At 40.9% G+C, this 23,233-nt stretch overlaps 1 protein-coding gene across 1 annotated transcript in view; it reads left to right on the top strand.

Annotated features, from left to right (window-relative positions):
• Positions 1-23,233, top strand: part of LOC306710619 (uncharacterized protein) — a gene marked incomplete at its 5' end in the record, with an annotated part of 71,886 nt that overhangs the window by 17,689 nt on the left and 30,964 nt on the right. The window contains 4 exons of the mRNA XM_079179261.1: positions 375-432; positions 540-594; positions 19,195-19,308; positions 22,678-22,808. Coding sequence (XP_079035387.1) covers positions 375-432; positions 540-594; positions 19,195-19,308; positions 22,678-22,808 — 358 coding nt within the window. The remainder of the gene's footprint in view (positions 1-374; positions 433-539; positions 595-19,194; positions 19,309-22,677; positions 22,809-23,233) is intronic.

The raw sequence follows: 23,233 nt of genomic DNA on the forward strand, positions 1-23,233 counted from the left end.
ACGCACCCGTCTAGCTCCACATTTGCATGCAAATTCAATACAGCCTACATGCAAAAGAAACAACTTTTGTTTCTTATTTTGGAATTTATTGATAGATGGAAAGACTGACTGACAGACAGACAGACAGACAGACAGAGAGAGAGAGAGAGAGACAGATAATGATAGATGTTCAGTTCCAGTTCAGACCTTCAATAAAGAATCATCAGTGACGTCAGAGAGGAGAACCGGAAACCAAAACGCCTCAAGGGACGAGGGCATTCCTGAATGAGTTATAATAGTTGCATTTTGGTGGGAGACTGGTGCACTCCATCTCCGAAAAATGTTGTGAGGGAGGTTCACATAACTCATTAAGTTTCTCCTTGGCTCCCCGCCAGACATCCCGTTTCCCTCCGCTCTTCCCTCCCCGCTCATCTGCTCTGAGCGCGCGGCCAGGTAAATCGACAGCTACTCTGCGTGCGTGCGTCAGCGGCGTCGCGCCCTTACTACACGCCCAGGTGTAGCCCCGGACCCACCCACAAGGTAAACTCCTTTCGGGGCAGGAAAGTGCAGGCTGTCAGTCGGCAGCAGAGCAGCGCGGAGGGATCACCGAACAAGGTAAGAGTCTGATGCTTTAGACATGGACGCTGCTGCGTCGCTTTCGGTGCAGAGCTGCCGCCATCGTTTACTTACTTTCTGTGAGTTCACGGAACGTTTCCTTCCTGGTGCTGGAGTTAAGCTGGCTGTGGTGGAGGAGCAGCTTTAGTCTGGCTGGGAAGTTCTTAGAGACAGTTCAATCACAGAAAAGTACTTTACAGTTCCACTGTCTAACTTTGATGACTGTAAAGCCATTAGGTAACAGAGGCATACTGTTTATACCTAAAATATGTCCTACAAGTTTGTTTTGACCACAGTAACAAACATGTCATGTCACTAGAAGAGCACAATTGTGTATGGAAGAGGATTAGGACCACGATTTGAGTTCTGAGATTAAAGTCAGAATTCTGGCTTTAAAGTCACTTTAAAAATATATATATATATATTAAAAAAATAAAATGTAATTGAGTTCTAAGTTTAAAATGACAATTCTGAGACAAAAGTCTGAATTTTTACCTAAATGTCAGAATTCTGAATTTTCTGAAATGTGCCCCCCCAATTCTCTGCTGTATAACTGGGCTCCACCATAGATCCTGTAGGACATAACGGAGTCAGTGTGAACATACTATACGGCCCAAAGTGTGGATACCCCCGTCCACATTGATGTACTTCTGTTCATGCTTTGGGCACTTTAGTTCCAGTGAAGGAAAGTCGTATCGCTACAGCAAACAGTGTTATTTAAGACAATGCCGTGTTTCCAACTTTTCAACATGACAGTGTCCCTGTGCTCAGAGGACAGCAGGCTCTACAGCGGGTGATTAAAACCGCTCACAACACCTTTTGGTACCCATCTACTGAGGCTCTGTGATATTGGTGACAAGAGGTGCCTGCGAAGAGCCCAAAGGATATTAAAAGCCAATATCCATCCCCAGTCACAGCCTATTCACTTGAGTCCATATACTTCTTGACATGTGTAGTTCCAAAAATGTGCTTTAAGTCACTATAGGAATGTTATGGTCATTCTATAAGAGAGAGAAATACCCAACAAATAATACTTGTTACCTAGTTGTTTCAGGTGATGTAGTTGTTACTTCAGCTTTAAACTCCATCTCACTAAAACAGACGGCGCCAAACGTGGCAATTAAAATTTCCATTTTTCACAATGATGAAATATCTTGAGTGCCACTCTCAGTCAAAGGGCGAGTCTCTCTGTACTCTGCACTGTGCTCCGATAAGAGGGCTGCAGAAAGGAGACTTTATCTTTATCTCATCTGGGCGGGTGGCGGTAATGTCACTTATATCAGCACCACATGGAGCCACGCTGTCAGAGCGTGTTAATTAATGACAATAATAACAATAACACCTTTAACCACGGCAGGGTACAGCTGCAATGTGTTTGGACGAAACAGCAAGTCGGGTAATTGTTAAGTGTTTGTTAGCATTCTGGCGCATTGTTTGATACAGGTCAAAAAAAAAACACAGCCCAGTTATTGCTCCATTAATCTTTTTATTCATGAGGAAGTGGTCACTCCACTACCTCGCTAGAAAGCTTTTTGCCTCATTTAGCTTATAGTTTTAGTTGCACAGTGCTACTAAAGGACTAAATATTTTCGCCAGGAGTTGGTGGAGAACCAACATCGAAACCCATCGACTATCGGTCTGATGGCGTTTTTTCGCATGTGGGGGCAACGGACCGTATTTCTGGATATCCGTGCCAAAACTTCCACTTAAACGTTGTTTACAGTCCATTTAGCAACTTCAGACCTGAGAATGGAGTCGGAGTCGAGAGACGACGTCCACAACCGTATTGTTTAGAGACGAATAAAAAGCTAAAAAATGGTCAAACGATAGCCGTTTGGTTCTGAGGTAACGTTTAAGCCAATGAGTTCCGGCCTCTTTCGCTCTCCTCACGGACTGTTTACCCGCGTGCAACCGGAGCCCGCTCGAACGCGATTGGTCGATTCCACTCGGACAGCCAATGGAAACTGGAACGCTTCCGATACCAAAATCTTGTCCCGTTGTCTACAGATTCTGATTCATAGAATCTGTAAATAGAGATGAGTGAAGACCGAACCAGAGCTAAAGGGAGAGAGTACATTAGACTGTCAAATGAAAGCAGCTGAGTAGACTTTGTGGACGTGTGGGAAGTTAACAGACTGTTGTTAACAGACTGTTGTCCTGCATTCTTCTGCATGTAAAACATTGCTGTGATGCTAATGTCTCACCGACCTCTGCAGGCAACCAGAGGAGTCAGTCATGCATGTTTAAGTGTTTTCCAAGGCCGAGGAATGCTGAAAACCCAGACTTCATATCAGCTGCTAGCATCTCTCACTTTCTCCCTTCTCATCTTCCTCTTTATCTTCATGTCCATCTTTTTATGTTCTAATTGTCTTTATCTCCCTCCTTTCTCACTTTTCCCCTTGTGTAGCATATCTCGATTCACTTGTCTGTTTTGAATTGTGACTCTTTTCCCCTTATTTCTTTCCTCTTTTTCACTTTTAGTTTCCTATTCTTTAATTGTTGGTAATTGGTAATTGTCTTTTTGACACGTGGTGATGCTTGAAGTCTATGTACTGCCACACCTCTCTTGACATCTGCTCTTTGAACTTGATAGAGTGAGTGATAGATTAGTTCTAACTGTGCACTAGTTATGTATCTGTTTTAAATAGGTTGGAATGGGACATGTGTCATTGAGCTTACACACTGAGGGAAAAGCATTATGTGCCTTTAAAGATAGTGCATCCAATGTGAAGTTCAGAAGACCATAGTCTCTTTCTCTCTCCTCTTATCTTTTTATTTTGTTCTGTTTCCTGTATTTCCTCATTCCACTCTTTTACTTTCCCACTGATCGCACCACTTCAATTCCTCTGGCTATACAAATCTTCTGTCACTCTTTCAAATTCAAAAAATCTTCATCTGCAGGAGGAGACTTTCTCAACATAATTAGAATATTATGATGATGGACTATATATATAAACAGTATGTATCCGTTTAACCTCATCCAGCTCTCTCACACTGATACACACCTTCTGTCTCTGTCTCTCTCCGTCTCTCTCTGTCTCTGTCTCTCTCTGTCTCTCTCTGTCTCTTTAATATGTTTTGATGGGACTACATTCTTTCCCTTGACTCTGATCCAGACAGTTAACCAACCAGACCAACGAGAAAACCCAACTGTGTTCTCTGAGTTTTGCCCAGCACACACCCACCTCTTTCTTTCTTACTCAATTCTAATTCAATTCAGTTCAATGTAAATGTACATACAAAAAGCAAAGATGTACTAGAATACAGACATGTGTGAACAGAGCTGTGTAACATTACAATTTTGTAGTAAAATATAAAAAATACAAATAGTATTATAAGTAAAGTTGGTATAACAAACTTATAATAACAACATCTTACTAAGATATGTTTCATAGTCTATTTCCACATAAGTAAAGATAACTTGAGGTCAAAACAGAATTTGTAGACAATGCGTTAAATATATAACTAAGTGAGTACAGTAGAACTGGTCAGTCTTCATGGTGGTTGTATTCCTTTGGAATTCCTTTTCCTGTTACAAAAGCTCACACATCTTGCTGCTGTGTTTGCACATTGCTCTATTTCACCCAGTATTTGTGGAAGCTTTTCCTAATTGGTCGTGTTTTCAAAGTCCTTTTGTGTGTTCATAATATGTTCCTGACTCCTTTGCGTGGCAGCCTCTCTTGATGGCTAGGCAGAGTCTGTACATAGTCAGACTAGTGTTGAGTCAGTTACAGTGGGAAGGTGTTCCACCACTGTGTATTCTCTGTTGAAGGCCAAATGGCATTCCAATTTACTCTTGTTTTGGTGGATTCTTTCCAATGTGTCAAGTAGTTTTCTTGTTGTTTTCTTATAATTTGGTTTGGTCTAACGGGGTCTGATTGTGAACAGAGTCCTAGAACCAGAGGGCTGATGGGGAATCTCTCTGGAGTTTCCCTGTAGGCGAGGGATTTGTTGTAGAGTTGTTTTTAAGTAGTTATAAAATTCCAATGATCTCTTTTGAATTTTGATAAATAGTGTGTAGCATCCTAATTCTGCTCTGCATGGATTATTGGTGTTTTCCAATCGATGCAGAGAATGGATTTGTAAAAACTGCATTGTTGCAAGATCTGCAAACAGTAGGCATTAGATTTCAGTGTCTGCTCGGGTGATGCCAGAAACTGCAGACGGTTCTAATGCACTTACCAATTAATTGACGTATATGTTGAAGATGGTTGGCCTGGAAGCTGTGTCCAACCCTCCAGCTTTGGGGAAAGAAGTCGGTGTGCTTTTAGCCTTTACAGCACACTTTTTGCTTGTGTACAATGATTTTATGATTTTATAGGTTTTCCCCCCAGCACCACTTTCCAACACTATGTACATTACATTTAAATCTAAGTGACAATGCATGACAGTTGATTCATGTATTTTCCTCTCATACTGAGTGTCGCTATTTTTTCATACAACTACTAATACAATTACTTAAGCAAGACATTTTTGATAGCATACTTTATGAAAATATGCATTTATAAAGACTTGGTGACTACCCCAAGGTAAGCAGTGTTGGCTCTGTCAGCACTGTTGCTGTTGTTTGCACTTTTAGCACCTTTAGCACAGCTAGCTGCGAGCCACCAGCTCAGCCGTCGCCATGTTGAGAGCATGTGGAGGCAATAAGTGTGTTCTGAATTTACCACCTTTTAATAAGCAGAAGTGGTGTAACAGATCGCTGTTGTACTGATCCCCCATCACGGTTCTGCTAGAATGTGAACCGTGGATTAATTACACAGTTTAACCACTATAGTGTGAAATAAAGTTTTACTGACCAACGTTAGCTAGCAACAATGGCAGCACTGCTAACGGCTAACCTACAGTGGTTGCATTCAATTGCTTTATGATGCGTTCAGTTTCTGTACAGTGAAAATGAGTAATGGGCGTTTTAGCCTTATCATCACATTATATAACCTTTTTGTCTTTTGTACTGATCCAATCAGAGATCCATCACTCCAATCCATGATACGATCCAAAATCGTGAGTGTTATGATCTGTTGCACTCCTAATAAGCAATGAGATCATAGATGATGTTTTTTCAAAACCTGTGTCCCTTTCTGCAGATACCCGTGCGTATGTGTGTTGGGTTGTAGTGCCTCAGTATGTGCAAACATTCACCGAAACCTCCATTACCTCACTATTTGGCAATGTCATGAAAGTAGAATGATACTTCAAGGGGCAACTGTAGCTCAGGAGGTAGAGCGGGTCTTCCGCTTATCTGAAGTTTGTTGGTTTGATCTCTGGCTCCTGCATTCTGCTTGGCAAGATGCTGAACCCCAAATTGCTGCCGAAGGCTGTGCCATCAAGGCGTGTGAATGTGTTGCTGTTAATTTTCAAACTGTTGGCATGTAAAGTACAAAGAGTGTATTCGAAAGGAGCTATCTACATTTTTACCATTTTCTCTTGAAAGTAAACATTTGTCAGATATGTTCAGGATGAATACTTTGTCTCATCTGTTAATATAAACCATTAACCAGAGAGAAGAGCAACTGTAAGTTCAAGGGATCACAATTGTGCGCTGGTCAACTAAACTTTGTCACAGTGACAGTAAGACAAGCATGTACAATGTTGCAGTGTTCTTCCATTGCTGCGTAGTGAGTTTTTGTTCAGGGTGTTGTCAGCTGTCAGCTGTCAGCATGGTTTAAAGGAAGTAAAGTATGTCTGTGTGTTTGCATTCATTCTGTTCATTCTGTTCATTCTGTTCATTCTGTTCATTCTGTTCCGGACAGACATACCTTTACTGTGAAAATGAGATATGCTGAATGTGGAAGTCAGTAATGAAACCTTTCCAAACATTTCTTTACAAAAAAATAATTCATGTTCTAAAATCATAATGAAACTGATATCCAATAGTTTTTTTCGAGAAGCACTTATTCAAAAGGGGTTTTGCATGTAGAATCATTTCTTATAAAAAAAAAATATATTTATTTATATATATATCCACGCTCGGCGGAAGAGGAAATTGAGCGACCACACACTATTGGCGGAAGTGCCATGGATTGATCTATAAGTCTATACATTTTGAGAAATAAAGTCTTTAAGAGGGTCAGAAAAGTCACAAAATTTGGCAAAGCAGTCTCCAAGTTGGCAACACTGGCTGTGTTGTTGGAGTTTTTAGGCTCTAATGAAAATGGAAAGCGATCAGGTTGTCTTTGCAAAATGGGTACTAACTAGAAGAACACTTAGAAACGCTAGTTTTCTAACTTGTCTATCGCTACTTTAATGGACTTATACACAAAAGAGGAACGAAAAACCGAGGCAAGCTCTCACCTTTGACATTTTTTTTTTTTGAGACAATTATGTAGTTGAGATGCGAGTATAGGATAAATCCCGTTAATAACATGTAAAGTTCCCGGTAGAGTAGAGCAGGAAAAAACATGGCACAATGTCGATTGTTGCGAATGTGGTGCTTTTCATGCATGAGTGTGATCTAAATCTGCAGTGGGCAAAAAAATGTATTAATATGTAAATTTAAACTATGACCCTCACCTTAATGTAAATAAGGTCAGTAGTGTTTCAATTGACATAAAATGTATCAAAAAATAAAATAATCTTCTCTGCCACTGGTCAAATCCAGTAGGGTTCAGTGGTCATTGGGGGCATGGCTGTTAAGGTGAACATGGCGTGTCTTTTACACTTCCTCTGCCCATATTTCTCGGTCTATTTTTGAAGACATGAGGAACACGAGCTTGGCTTTATAAAGCAGTCCAAGTATTTAGCTTTTGTCACTCCAAAGTTTTACTGAACAAGCTGTCTATTATGTGCTGCATTCACTTCTATTATAATACAAATGTCAAGTCGTCTGGTATGAGGAACACCCCGAGGTGACATCTGGTGCCCATCAATCATTAACGCATTGAAATTTATGTGGAGCAGGAGAAAGTTCCCATAATGTTCTAAAAAAGCCTCTCTGTGCGGTCCATTAGTCACTGCGCTCTGTGTTACAACACATCCATACACTGTTTTATTCTGTAAAGGAACAATTGTCAAAGTCAGTGTGACATTTTGTTTTCTTGCATTTCTGATTATCAGCTTGCTGGCAGTAATGAAATACCCAGAAATAATTTTGCTCCCAGGGGCTTGATTATGGTCGGACCCATAGCCAATGGGTTCCAAGATTGATGGTACAGTAAATCTAAAGCAACACTGTGTATGTTAAAGAGTTAGTGTGGAGCTTGCTATAAGTCAGTATTGTGAATGCTGAAAGACCTCCAATCACAATCACCTTCCATGCTAAACTCTTGAGTGCTAAATTGTTAGCAGTACAATGGGGGGAGCGTTACTGTGCAGTAAATTGTTTGTCAAGTATCACTCAACATCCTGAATGGTAAGATGTGTAAGAGTTCAATCACTCATCACAGAAAACTAAAGTGTCCCCATACAGCCTACTGTGACCTGGTGCTAGCATTGCACATGTTGGATTGTAGTACTGGCCCAGTAGGAGAAGCTCATAATGTTCTTACTGAGTGCGTCATAATGTCACAAACTGCAACTCAACAATGACTCATGGGAAAGGAGGGATGGTGGATGGAGATGGCAGGTATGTCAGGAATGAGGGTGTGAGGCTGGAATGGCAAGCTGTCGCAGATACGCAAAATAGTTTGCAATGATAACATCACATACTTCCGATCATTTCCATTTGTGTGTGTGTGTGTTACCCTGTAAATGACAGCTCCTTGTTAAACTCTGTGATGTGTTTTGTGTCTGTATCATGTGTCACTTAATTCAATTATAATGAAGTGAGTCAACAACGTTGTAAATCTGCAGACGGTGGACATGTTTCACATTGTTATCTAGAACCACGGGTTTCGCAATGGTCTGTCACGATCGTCAGCTTTTGTGGATTGGCAGCCCAAGTTTGCATTGTGTGTGTGAGTGTATCAAGTGTTATTAGCCTGGGACCACTCACCTGTTCTGAATATGTGACGGTAATTGTTTTTCTACAGAACTGCAGGTACCATAGGTACCGGGGATAATGGTTTGAGACCAACAGCGCCCTGTCGTCCCAGGGACAATACAACATTTCCCTGATAATGCTACATTGTGAACAACATATCAGTTTTGAAATGATAGCAAGTTGATGTTAGCTGTTAGCAGCCGGTGGGCAGCACAGTCTTGCTTGGCTAACTAACAGAGGTAACAGCTAATGTTAACAGAGTTTGCATTAAGTTACATTGTGATGAGTTCAAGCTCTATTTAGTAAAACTGAGTTTTGGGCAAAGGGGAATTATAACTTTATCATCATGTGTTCAAATGTAATCTTGTAAAATTTTGTTTTGGGCAAACAACTTGAGGTGGATCACCAGGGATCAAGACTAAATTCACAAAAAAACAGTAAGCAATCAGTAATGGAGTATGTGTTGAAGAACACAGGATTTATTGTTTGTCTACCATTGTATTGAATTGGGTTTCCAGAATCGTGGAATATCACTGGTATTGGTACCGGCTACTGCATTTCTGTTATAGTGACATCTCTAGTAGTTACAATGATAAGAGAAATCCTCCATAGCTGAACAGACAAATAATAGAGTGCCAACGGCTGAAGCCCAAACTGCAACAACAGAATACCCTCAGAGAGAAGAGCCCAGCCCCGCCCACTAGTTTTGATTGACATATGATCTCTGGGCAGCTTGGCAACAAAAGTGGAGACTAAATAATAACAGAAGCAGATCTCAAAGATTAGCACTTTATCACACATCAGAGGTCCTCTCGGTTCCAAGTGCCCAACAGTAGGGTTGTTTGGCATTGCCATGGGTGATTGCCAAGTGACAATATGTGCACAGTAAGTTCGGATCACATGGTGTGTCATAATCATCACTGGGAAACTTTTTTGAGCAAGACAGACAAGAAAAAAAAAATGAAAGCATGACATCCAATCCATCTGCAGTGCAGAGATGGATCCCAGGGATTTGTGGTTGTAGCTGTGAATGAACAAAGTCTCAGGAGGGCCCATCTGTTACTGAGACGCAGCATCTTCCTCACAAATCACAGCGCAGTCAAAGTTTAATAAACCCTTTTAACCATCTCTAAATTAGTTTCTGCGGTTGAATTAACTGGAGAATGAAAGCCCAGATCATGACCTGAAAGAGTGTTTTGAAACACTACACTGGCACGAAAGTCAGTGAGAATACGAACTCTCACATAGAATCTGTTTTTGATGTACTTTTTAAAATCAGAAGCAGAAGCATGTCTACATGAAATAACTATTGGAATGCATTGAACTTTACAGATTTATGGTGCTTTATATCACCTTGCAGGTGATTTGAGTTGTAGAATTCAGGCCATAATGCTAAAGCCACTGAGACATTCCCACTTCCCAGAATACCCATGATTCACCGGGACTCTACTGTTTCAAGGAAGTATCCTGGTTAATGGTTTGTGGACAGATTTGGTGGAGGTATCAGAAAGAAAATGAAACTAAAAATGAAGAGGGAGGTTTCTGGTTATGGAATTGCAGTACCAGTGGTAGAAATAAAAAATAAAAGACACTCCACTGTCTTATCCAAAGCAAAAAGTCCACTAGGGCCTCCGTGAACTCTTTACCAATTAGCCACAACAACCTGCTGACACGTAGCTTTGTTTAGGTAATTGATAATGCATAAAACATTTTAAACAGACATCTCTTGCTTGTTTAACCTTACTTCCTGTCTTTATGCTATGCTAAACTAATTTCCTGCTGACTCTAACTCCATACTTAGCGTACAGACATGGGAATGGAAGACTGTCAATGTCTCATAACTTTCTACATAAATTAGGATTGTGGGACCAATTGACCCTTTGCTAAGTCCCGCCCCTCTAATGTTGACTGGCCAATCACAGAGTAGCATCGTCCAGCTCCGACCAGGGTCCGACACCTATCCAGCCGTGCTCCATAGACTCTCATGTAGTCATTTCAAATATTCTATAATTTCAGGCTGTTTTTTTTTCTGTAGGAGAAAATAAAAATGAGGTAATATATTAGTCACAATTAGTCCAAGTTCACTCACCTCGAGCTTGCTCCGCATAGTTACCAGTTTTTTATTTGCCTTTTTTTGTGCAAATTACAGTAGAAATTATTAATGGAAAGAGTGTTTGATGGATGGCCTTCCTCTTTTGCTACAGGAACACATGATACTTCATGGGATTCAGATGGACTGCTTACAGGGCACTACATCGTCTACTTGCTCACAGTCTTATCTTTGGTTTTGTGTGGGGTATTTCAAGGTTTCCATTATCTTTACATCTGTTCCCAGATTTACAGATTTGCACATGTTGGAATGCGTTTGTGTGACAGGAATTTTAACAAGATATTCTAACACGGAGGGCTATGGGGATTTTGATATAAAATATAAAAGTGGGTCTAAATACCGAAAAAACCAACACATACTTGCAGTATAATATGAGGTACACGGTCTATACACAGTTCTGTAATTGTCTTCTCCAAACAACATACACTTATTTCTGCTAACTGGCGTATTATCTCACTGATCTCATCTGAATGCTTCTCATTATGTTTCTGCACTGAAAGCCTTTCATCCCATTTCGTCAGCCTTTCCAAAGCTCCCCACCTTAACATAATGTTCAGGCCAAACGGTTTAGATTTTAGGGTCATCAATGTGTTTTGGAGCCCATTTTCCACATCTTGTAATTTCTCCTGCTAATGGACGCCCGAGAGTCCTAATTATTCATCTCAGTCACTTCAGAACTGCCACCAAGCATCTCCTGAAATGCGTCTTAGTGCATTTTTGCATTTTATAGCTCCTTGTTTTTTTTTTCCCCCCTCCAAGTTTTAATGAGTGTTGTTTTGCATTATGCAGTACCTCCAGGCTTCAATTTGGCATCTGGGAAAGTTGGCTTGACTCCAAGACTGTGGTCACCCAGTGCTTATTACTCATTAAGCCTCGTCGGAGGGCCGAGAGGGTGCAGGCTGGGTGGGTGCTGGGTAGGAGCTGCAGTGCTTGGAGAGTGGATGTTGTTGTTTTTGTCGATGCTCTAGTTACGGAAGTGAAGAGTTTAGAAAGTGAAAGAGTTTGAAAGTCTTCATGTATGCACCATCCTTCTACCATTTGTCTGGCTTCAGGCTTTCTTCTCCTGTATACAATAGGGCTGGAGAATTATGGAAATTATCATAAGGATCATTTGCTTCGACGGTTAATTAAACTTAACATTGCCTTAGATTTTTCGGCCTAATATCAAAGCAAATAGATTCAATAAAATGTCATATTAAGCTTTTGGACAAAAGGCAGATACTGTCTTCTGGTGGGTACAATCGTGCGTTCATTACTCTCTCGGCCACACTAATGCAACGCTACAGTACGTGACCTTCTGTTTGAATATCTCTTTTCCTCTGCGTGTTTGGTTGACATCACGTCTACCTGCTCTGTCTTTGGGTTAGTCTGCCTGTCTCCCCACCGGTTCTGTCTGTCTGAGAAATGACAGATCTAAGGCGAGTCTTTGGGAGGCGGTCAATGTGAGTAGGTTGCTAACCCAGCCCTGCACACCTGTGTGTGTGTGTGTGTGTGTGTGTGTAAGACCTGTGTTGTGCCAAACCTCAAATAGCCTGTGGTATTACCTGTATGCAGTGAAAACATGCCATAAATCAGTCTCGTGTGCAATGTGCGTGGGACGAAGTGATGTTGTGATGCTACTGGAACACGTCTCATTTTATTTAAAAACTGCACTTTATCGGTTATGTAATAAATCCGCCACATCTGTTGTGTGTGTGTGGAGGCACAGTTTACCTTCCATATTTCGAAGACGCCATTGAAAATGAAAATCCTGCGAGGGAAATTCAGCGTTACTTTGCCTGCAATTTGGTGGCAAATTGATCTTCTTTTCGACTAAGGGGAGGCAGATTAGAGAGTGGCAGAACACGACATGGGTAATTCTACACAGTTTCTTTACGGGTGCTTTTCAAGAAACACACAGGCTGCTGAAACTGGGTCTCTTCTGAACAGATAATGTTAATGTGGAGAGAGGTGTGATCTTAAACTGGTGTTCTTGTTAAATACCGAGGAACTGGTTCGGCTCTGCTTCAATTAACAGGGGAGGAGCGAAGACAAGGAGCAAATACAGCACAGGTGCTATGTTGCTTATTCACCGCATCATTACGTACGGACAAACTGGTTCTACTGCTCTATACAGAGAGAAAGAGGGGGGGGGGGGGTGGGGGGAGCTGCGAGCTGCGTGCCACACTGCACGATCCACTCTGGGTTAGGTAGCAGCACATGAAAGCCCATATTAAGGGTTTCCCACAGTAAAAAAGTGGTTAGCGGAGGTGCTACAGCAAATTGAACACAATTTGAATTGCAGAAATGTGTTATGTTTAATATTTTGGGTGTAACAAAGAAGGTAGTATGGTAGTATTAGGCAAAATCCCTGTCATCCAGTCTGGCGAAGATATGTTTAGAAATGTGCTAAACAAAGGAAGGAGCAGGCTTTACTTGTTACATTTACATGAAATCTCTTAAGTCCTTCAGGGTGCTACCAGTCGGAGGCAACGCTCCATCAAATTCACAAATGAGTAGGACCAAAACCTTTTTCCCTTTTAGGCATTAGGTTTTCAGGTTGTCCGTCCGTCCGTACCTCAGGACCGGAAACAAACTTGGACTCAAGGATGAACGGATTAGAATTTGGTGGTCAAAGGTCACTTTGACCTCACAAAACCTCATGTCTTTGGCCACGACTCAAGACTTCATATGGAAACTGATACTTGACTGGTTGGCGGAGGCAAACGACCACGAGGCGGTAATCCTTAGGGCTGGTGGGATACATTTATTCGTCCTGAACTGTTTGGTACAGGTTGGGTATGCAATATCCTCTCGGTAGAACCCAAACTGCTGGTTGTTGTCTTACCAGCTGTAGCAGCGCTGTAGAATGCTAGTCGGCTTAGCCCGATCAGCCCAATGAGTTAAACTCAATGGACAACGATTTGTGTCAAACTGAATGCTTACATAGCTCAACTTAAGTCGGTTGTATCTGCAGATACACAAACATTTAATTTAGGATGACATCACCCGAACACGTTGATCAGTGCAACGAAACAAAAAGTGAGAGCTCTTCTCCCCACAGCGTCCTCTCAGCAGCGTCTCACTGCAGATTCAGCTAAAGCTAAAGTAATAGCTTTTTACATTACATACATTTATTTTTAGCTATGTATTTTTCCTTATCGACAATAGGCCAGTATTTAAGTGTCTTCACCAAACCAAGGTTCATACCGAACTGTAAATTGTGTGTAACGGTCAACACCTATTATTTATTTTTAGCAAAGAGTGTTTTTACAGACATTCATTTGTAAAACAAAAACTATTTGCTCATGACAAAAGAGAAGACAATCTTTAAAATAGTTTGTAATATAATGAATGACTATGGAACCTGTCTACATATCATCAATGGCTTTTAGTTTTAGCAAAGATTACACATTTAATATCATAGAACACTAATCATTGAAAAAACATTTTTTTGTGCAACTTGAGCAAGCCGACATATTTTTTACATGACATGCATGTTATGTGGCATTTGTGTAAATTCCCATTATCTTTGTCAGTGTTTCGTGAAGACAGGGCTGTCAGGTTGAAACATTCCTGGTCAGTTAATGAGCCTGCAGGGCGTCTCCTGCTGTTCACTCCCAACCTAAAGCTGCTGCTGGATCAAAGTGCACCAGCACACAGGGTGACATGCCACAGCTGTGAGTCATGAGCAAGGCATGCTGGGGAGGAGAGTTCCCTGATGTACTTCCACACATAATACACACACACACACACAATCTGTTTGCTGAGTATTGACTTTTGTGGTTATCATGACTATCATGCTAACGACAGATAAGATGGACAGATGATAAGAATGATCCAAAGAATTCAGATCGTCCACAATAGTTTGGATTTCACCTTTGCGAATTTATCAGCTTTAAAATATTTATTAAAATAATTCTTTAGATATAATTTTGCCCATTGATATAATTTGATATAATTTTGCCCATAGATCAATGATACAAATGATTTAAAAACATCTTCACATTCCGGATAAACAGTGTGAAGACTAATGACAACAGGTGTTTCAGTAATTCATAACTTCCTGCTTCCTGAAGCAACCTCATCTGACTGCACATCGTTATTTGTTCAAACAGGGAGAGTCTGCAGTGTTTCATCTGAAAAGAATGGGACGCTCCTCTGAGTTTCTCTGGGAGGAAAAGTAACTCATCAGTATAATTGTGCTTTTGCTGAAGTAGATGTTCGATTACATACTGAAGGAGTAAATAAACACTAGTACAACTGTAGTACTAAAACTGCTGTACTTGTATCAGGCTCCGCGTACATTTTCATTAACTCCATTAAAAAGTGTGACAGCACTTGTCTCTAGTTAGATCTGGTTGATCTCCTTTGTGAAAGGACCATTCTGTTATTGCTTCTATTGTTTCTGTTTTTTAACATGTATAGTACCTTTTTTAAAGCACGATACAAATATATGTAATATTATTATTATAATTATTAATACGAAAGGGGTCACTCATAATAACAAACCCACAAAGAATTCTCACAAACTCTGCAGCTCTACAGCATTTTAGCCTCTTTTAGCTTCATTGTTGTGGTTCGTCAGCACATTTACAAGCAGGTAGCTTTTTTCAACAGGCTTTGACTGAAAACGACCTGCCTATTATCAAATAGATGGAAAAGTTAGCAACTAGCTGGTGTAGAAAACGGAACAATTAAGCAGCTAAAGAGACATATTTTTATTTTTGATGGATACCTAAACAAAGCTAAAAGCAGAGTGAATGTCATCAAATGAGCTGTAAATATTCATGCTCCCCAGAGGAATAATCCTAATACGTTTGGTGACCTGACCTTAATTGTAGCTCCAACATGTTGACTAAGTCCATATTTTTATTAGTGCTGGGCAACGATTACAATTTTTAATCGCGATTAATCGCATTGTTATGCTAAATGAACAAAAGTGCAATAACATTTGGTTTGCAAACACTTATAAGTTAATAAGTAAATATAAATAAATATAAATAAGGTGCTTTTTAACAGCAGTATTCTCTTTACACAGTAGCAGTTAAAATACAGTTATGATTCTGATAATAGATATTCAGCCGGTGTTCACAACGTTATCTTCATGTGTGTAATAGATGCAATTTGAAATATACACCTTGAAAACTGCAAACCTATCTACGTCATGTTTTGTTAAATTCTCAGTAGCGATAATTAAATTATATGCTTATTATACGTATTCCAAACAAAACACTTTAAAAACTAAAAAGAAATAATTTAAATTAATCATTTATTTTTTGCTATTTTTGCTATTTTGGTCAGACACATATGTAACGCTGATTACCGTAATATGTGTGGTATTTGTTATAAATGTACGTTGGTACATAGAGGGTGATAAGAAGCTGTACATGGAGGGACTTAGGACCCAGGGGAATGTAGGTGAAGGAAACAGGAAGAGACGGAAGAGACGCCACACAAACACAGCTGTTCACCGCTCGCTGCCCAGTTCTTGTGTTAAAAATGTCCACCTAATAATTAAAAAAAACTGCATTAACGTGCAATAAAATAATTGTCGACGTTAATTAATTAATGCGTTAACACGATAATAATGCGTTAACTTGTCCAGCCCTAATTTTGTTACATAAAATGATTTGTGTGTGTGTGTGTGTGTGTTTGTGAGATATAAAGAGACAGCAGAAACAAGGCTTGAAAAGATCAAAGTGAACAAATGGGGAGAGAGAGCTACAGACATGCAGGGAGGCTCCGCCCTCCTCATACCTGCCTGCTTATCAAGGTGTGTCTGACTTGTCACCAGGCCCCACCCAGACTCTCCCTTGGGTGGGAATTAGGACTACTGTGAATTGGGTGGGGGTGGGTGGGGGGGTGAGGACAAAATTCTGTTATCCAACAATGCAATCTCAGGTTTATTATTCCTGAGCGCCAACTTGACTGGACTCGATGTCTGCGTTCCTGATCTGTTTGTTTATATTGAGTTCCGTACCCAGCATTGAGACCTTAGCCAAAGATCTGCTTTGTTTTTTTTTCGGCCTAAATGTGGAAAATGGTGACTGGAATTGAGACGCATTCTTTGTCCACATATTAAGTTCATCTTGTTTTCTTTAGTTTGGTGTTCACTTGGATGAGTTCGGTCCAGTTTAGCGGAACGTTTTTCCACTAATTTATTTCAACCTTTTACTTATTGTAGAAGTCTGGGACTTGTTCCTTCATTCATAGCTTGTTTTTTTTTGACACACACACACACACACACACACACACACACACACACACACACACACACACACACACACACACACACACACACACACACACACACACACACACACACACACACACACACAAATAAGAGGTTGAGTAAACTGATCAATCAGGCACAGAAACCCTGAAAAACTCTGGCCGGATATTAACCAGCAAACTCACATTCTCTCTCTCTCTCTGTCTCTCTCTCTCTCTGTCTCTCTCTCTCTCTGCTTGTCCATTCTGGTCAGTGGAGAGGTTGTAGTCAGGGTCATCTCCATGTACACAGTCGTGCAGCCCCCCCACTAACACACACACACACACACACACACACACACAGGAACCCTCCTGTGGTCTGAGCTCAGTCAGGACATGGTCTGTCATCATGAACACCTCTCTCTCTCCAGGTCCTGCAGTGAGTATTTTAGAAACATTTTACAGCTCAGAAGCTATTAAATAGCATCAAAACAGTGCGATATTATTTTGAAAGTTAAAACAACTAGCCTAGTCTATTTACAGCGTTACATATGTACTCCGAGTTAACCTGTGTTGAAACCTGTGGCACACAGATGTATTTAGAAATCTACAGCTCCCATCAAAACATACAAACACTTGGTTTCATCCATAAAACGATGCAATGCTCTCTTATTATGGTTTGTTTCCTCACTTTTGTTACTTGTAATCTCCGCTGTCTAACCTCCGCTCCGTCCTGCTGTTACAGACTTGTCTCAAGTAAACGCGGCCCGAGGGTGGCCCAGAAAGGCCTTGTTTGTTAAAGGAAGTTTTTAATTTTTTACAGTGGTAAACAACATTTTACTTTTCACTCAGTGATACAGATAGCAGCATTGTATGAGTACAGGAATGTTTTATTTTCTAAACCTTGAGCGATGTCGGGTTATGTTACTCTGACAGTTCAACCCAGTCTCATTGAAGTTCCGTCTGTATACTTCTGATTTGTATCCTGAATTACGTTTTGCTGAGAAACAAATAGGCAGCATAGAAACTTCATTTAAAGGAGGCATTCATCAGGCACTGTTTTACTTCATAATGAGTTGGGTTTTTTTAAAGAAAGGACTTTGTTGGGTTGGGTTTTTTTTCTTTGTCTTACCTCCATCGTCCTTTTAACAGCTAGAATTTCCACTCTCTGCTCCCTCAAACTCCTGTCAGTGCATGTAATCTTTCTCAGAGGGATTAAAACACAATGGACTTGTTTTGATTGCATTTAATCAGACAACACAGGCTCACTGTGTCATGAAAACCCAGCCCACTCATGTTGTGAATAGAGCCACTCATACGGCGAGTGAAGGAATTAATTGCCTGCTGTCCATCTGTAGTTTTTATAAATATGTATGAAGATTGATTTACTCCTTTTTGAGATAAAACCGTAGATAGGAGCCACTCAGGTGAGCCGCTTCAGCGCAGTCTCACAATGGCTCTCTGTGGTGGGTCTGGAACAGTGGTGGGTGGGAAGCTCCTACCAGCTTGTTCAGTAGGCAGACTTGTAAAGTGGTTACCAACGCCTCAGAACAATATTGAACATTTCTGATGTTATACTATAGAGCACTTTGACATTTTACTGCTGAAACCAACTTCAAAATATTGAAAGTGTTCTCCACTTTGCTTAAACACGAGGAAACATGCCGGCTATGTAGTTTTACTTTTCTGACTTTCTTTTTTTGGGACAAAGTCAGCGCGGTCATATCATATCAGGAGGTATCAGCGTCTGTGGTTCTACCTGGCTTGCTGCCGCTCATTCTGCATTAGTTTTTAAGCACGACTTCCACAGAACAAAGTCATCCATCACAGTCAAAGCCGGCAGAGGGTTGTATTTCTGCTGGCAATGTAATCCTCTTCCAATACACAATCGCTCTAAAGAACATGTCACCTGACAAACGGCACCCCCGCTAGTTGGGACAGAGGAAAGTGAAGCCAATGCAGAAGTGCTTTAGATTTGCATTCTTTCTAACGACTCCTCCGGTTGCAAAAATAAGTCAGATTGTATAGAAGTCTATGAGAAAACGACTCTACTTCTCTCTTGATTTATTACCTCAGTAAACATTGTAAACATGAGTTTATGGTCTCAATCTCCAGTTTCAAGCCTTCTTCAATACAACATGATGTTCATTTAGTAAATGATGGTCCATTTAGAGTCCTTTGGATGAAAGACATTCTACAACCAAAATGCACGTTTAGAATGGAGCTACATCAGCAGCCACTGGGATCAGACTCCCAGTGATGTTTGGTTGTTGCCAGAGCTGCCGGTTGTGAAATATGAGGCAGATTTACTGTATAAGGGTTACTGTGATGAGAGTTGATGGAATACTCATGCTTCTCTCTCTCTCTCTCTTTAAAGTCCCCAGAGTTCCAAAGAAACAGAGAGGACTATCCTGCTTCTCTCGACAAACTACGGCAGCTGATAGAAGACAAAGTTCACGTCCTCCAATCTCACTTCACCGAGGAGCAACAGGTAAACGATGACAACTCATCACAAGCTGAAGCGTTTATAAAGCCTTAATACTTTGTGCTTTAATGTTACAAACCAGTAACGGGTAATAGATGGTAAATCATTTCCGTAGAATGAAATTCATTATCATGATCATCATTAATATTATTGTTGTTGTTATTATTGTTGGGCTTAAGTCATTTCAAATATGTATCTCTGCAAAGGAATTGATGAATTAGAACTTGTGCAAAGGCAGTTATAACACATTTAATACAGTTAACATACAGTTAATACATAATGAGTTGTTTGAGACATGATTAACAGCTAAAAGATGCCACATCTATAGACCACTAAGACCATTTAAAAGTGTCCTTTAAAAACATCTGACCGCTGCTGGAATAACAGACCGTACAGAATAATGTACAGAGAGGTCCATCTGTGTTAGAAATGATATAAACTACATGCATCACACTGCAGGGACCAGATATAATAAAATACTATGCAAGTGGATAATGGCGGCAACGTTTTCCAGGTGGACACATTTTATGGAAACACTTTACTTTACACTTTAATGAGTTAAATCCCCACACATGTCACTGAAGTTGGACAGAATCCGTTTCAGAGCAGCTTCACTGGAATCTGACACACGACGCCTCCAGTACAAACAGTGAGATGATGATCACCAGCGTAGCGGAGCCATCAAGTGTCATTCTGTCTTTGCTGACGATGAAACGCATTGGAATGTTTTTAAAACACAAATCTTGGCTAGAGGGCACAGGGATAATTGCTCAACACTGCCTTAACTGCTTTCCCTCCTTACGGTTTTTAAAAGGGATTTGTTTTTATCGGCACTCTCTTTGTGCGTTTCGCTTGATCCTTCTCTCCATTTCTCTGCGGCAGTCCGTGTCCCTCTCTTTCCCTTTCCCCCGTTGTTGATCTCTCTCGAGGCTATGTTCAGAAAGACGGCTCCACAGTGTCCCCCCTACTTTATTGAATGCTTGTCATTTTTTCAGAAGTCTTAGGAATAAAGGCAAAATTCGAATTCACACAAAGACCTATGATGTCGCCGACAGTTTTTTCTGCTCTAAATGGTCAAACTGGAAGAAAGCTCTGTAATCTTTCCGATTCAGCACTTTTTTTGCAAAAATATCATGCAATTAAGGGACATTTTCCTGAGTTAGAGTCAAATAATGATCCAGACGACACAAATTAGTAATATTAATAATTAACATTATTGCAGATAAATGACACAAGTACAGAAATCTCTCAAATCTCTCAAAACGTTTTCATTTAGGGCCGCTGTGAACCTACCACAGGGTGCACTAGCTCGCTAATTATTGTCTCATTTGTCTCTATAATTGAGGCCGATCTCAAATTACAGTTTTATGAATGCGCTCTGTTGTTGTGGTTCTATCCACGGTGCTGAGGGTACATAGAGCTATTTCTTATATTTATTCCTTCTATATCAACCTGCACCAATCAACCACTGATTTTTTTTTTTTTGCCGCAGTTTAACCACCAAACGGAGACGTAGCAGCAAGTTTATTTTTTTACACTACAAAATGTCCTGCCCCGTACATTCTCATGTTGCGATTACCACAATGCACAATGCCATGTAAGTGGACATAAATACTGTATCTCTGCATTCGGCGTTCGCTGTAAAAACACTGACATGGAAACAGCGTGCATGGATCTCTGGAACAAAAATACTGAAACGTATAAAATGTTCTCCTTAAACCTCCGGGTTGTTTTTGTCTCACTCTGTGTCCACTGTGATTCTCAAAGCGAATCATTTTAAAGCCTGAAAACAACTTAATATAAAAAATATATTTTCCACTTGTAAGCTGCAATGTGGACAGAGAGGACTACATCAGATTTGGCTGCTGTGTGAACATGAAGTCAGCTCGTCTCTCAGACTGAGTCACATGGACACAGACAGACAGACAGACAGACAGACAGACAGACAGACAGACAGACAGACAGACAGACAGACAGACAGACAGACAGACAGACAGACAGACAGACAGACAGACAGACAGACAGACAGACAGATGGGGGGAGGAGGGTGACCACTGTGTTCTGCCAGAATGACTCAGTCGGTCTGTTGTCTTTCTGCAACTCACACTCGCAGCCTGATAAGACGTAACCTCCACTCGTCATGTCCTCCGGTGTCTCTCTTGCTTTTTTCTCCTCTTATCCGCCTTGTCTCCTTTTCACCTCCTCTTGTCTATCTGTTGATCTCCTGTCAGTCTGTCCGTCTACCCTCCCTCTCTCCTCCTCCAGCCGGTGATTCATCACTCTCTTCTGCTTTACTCAACACGTTGCTATGTCTGACAAATGGAGACGGCAGACTGCTGAGAGCTGAGGCGTCCTGTGGGTACATTCCCGTAATGAACACAGGACAGACAAACGCTCCGTGAGTGATGATGTATGATTCAGACTGGAGAGCCGAAATAAAACCAATCATGCTTTTATCGTCAAAACACCCTTTTTTCTCTCTAAAAGGACATGCTGATATGTTATATGTATCTTAGCACGATAGCAGCAGATACAGTCACTATAGACGTCATGTAAACACACAATCATGGTTTAGTGATAGTAATAATAATATATATTTAATATGTCATCTGTATGAAATATATAATCATTAAAAAATCATTTTAAATGTGATTTTAAAGAATTTCCACAGATGAACAGGAGCCAGAAAACATTTTACAACATTTTTAAGTGTTCAAATAAAAGGTCAAAGAAACATGTGGGACTCTGTGTGACATACATAAAGTGCTGTTAAAAAAAGAAAGAGATAAGCCTTTAAGTGCTGCTTGAAAATGTCAACAGAGACGTCTCGTGCTTCACAGTTTTGAAGCATAACTGAAAAAAGCTGCATCTCCAGTTTTCTTTGTTTTTGAGCGGTTTTGAGGAACCAGAAAGCCAGCAGTGGAGGATCTGAGGGTTCGTGGAGGAACATAGAGGGAACAGGGAGTCTGTGATGTAGGCCGGTCCTAAGCCGTTTGGAGCTTAGTAGACAAACAAAATGACTTTCAAAATCAATTCTGGAGGCTGAAGGTGCAGCGTAGCTAAGACCGGAGTGATGTGGTCCCTCTCTTTTTCTTCTTGTTAGCAGTCTAGCAGCAGAGTTTTGGATACGTTACAGCCTCTCAATGGACTATTTAAGGAAGACCAGTAAAAGTGAATTGCAGTAGTCGATTGTACTTGAGACGAAGGCGTGCATTCATTTCTCTGCATCTTGCTGCGTAAAGAAAGGCCGTACTTTCGCAATCTGTCTTAAGACTAAGTTTGTTTGTTTGCTTTTCCTAATTACTGCAACTTCCAATATGGCTGCCAGAGGGCGCGTTGCCAAGCTTTCTATAAGTTCTTCTTCTTCTGCTTCAGGGTTGGGTGTGTGAGGAGAACACAGGTACAGGAGGACTGTGGAGGTTTGCCGTTGTGAGCGAGCAGCTGACCTTTCACCTCCAGCAGCTGCAGAGACAGACAGAGCAGGAGCTCAGCAGCATAAACGCACAGTGAGTCAGTGACGTGTTTGGTACTGAGAGGCTGCTGTATGCTGTACATATGAGGGGGAACACGGAGCCTTTATTTCTTTGCATTGGTCTGTTGCCACCGCAAAGGAGGACGTTGTATTTGTGGGTTGTCACAAACACACACACACACACATCCATAAGGCCCATTCTCGTGAACGCGATATCTCGTCTGTAGGGGGAAATCTTTGAATTTGGCACAAGCCTGAACTGATTAGACTTCAGAGGTCAAAGGTCAAAGTTGGAAGTCACTGTGACCTCCCGTCCGTTTCATTCTCGTGAGATCTCAGGAACGCCGCGAGCGACTTTCTTCATATTGGGGCACAAACGTCCACCTGGACTCAAAGAGGGACCGAGTAGAATTTGGAGGTCAAAGGTCACGTCCGTCCCATTCTCATACCTCAGGAAGA

Source organism: Pholis gunnellus (assembly GCF_910591455.1).
Source record: "Pholis gunnellus genome assembly, chromosome: 18".
Lineage (NCBI taxonomy): Eukaryota > Metazoa > Chordata > Actinopteri > Perciformes > Pholidae > Pholis > Pholis gunnellus.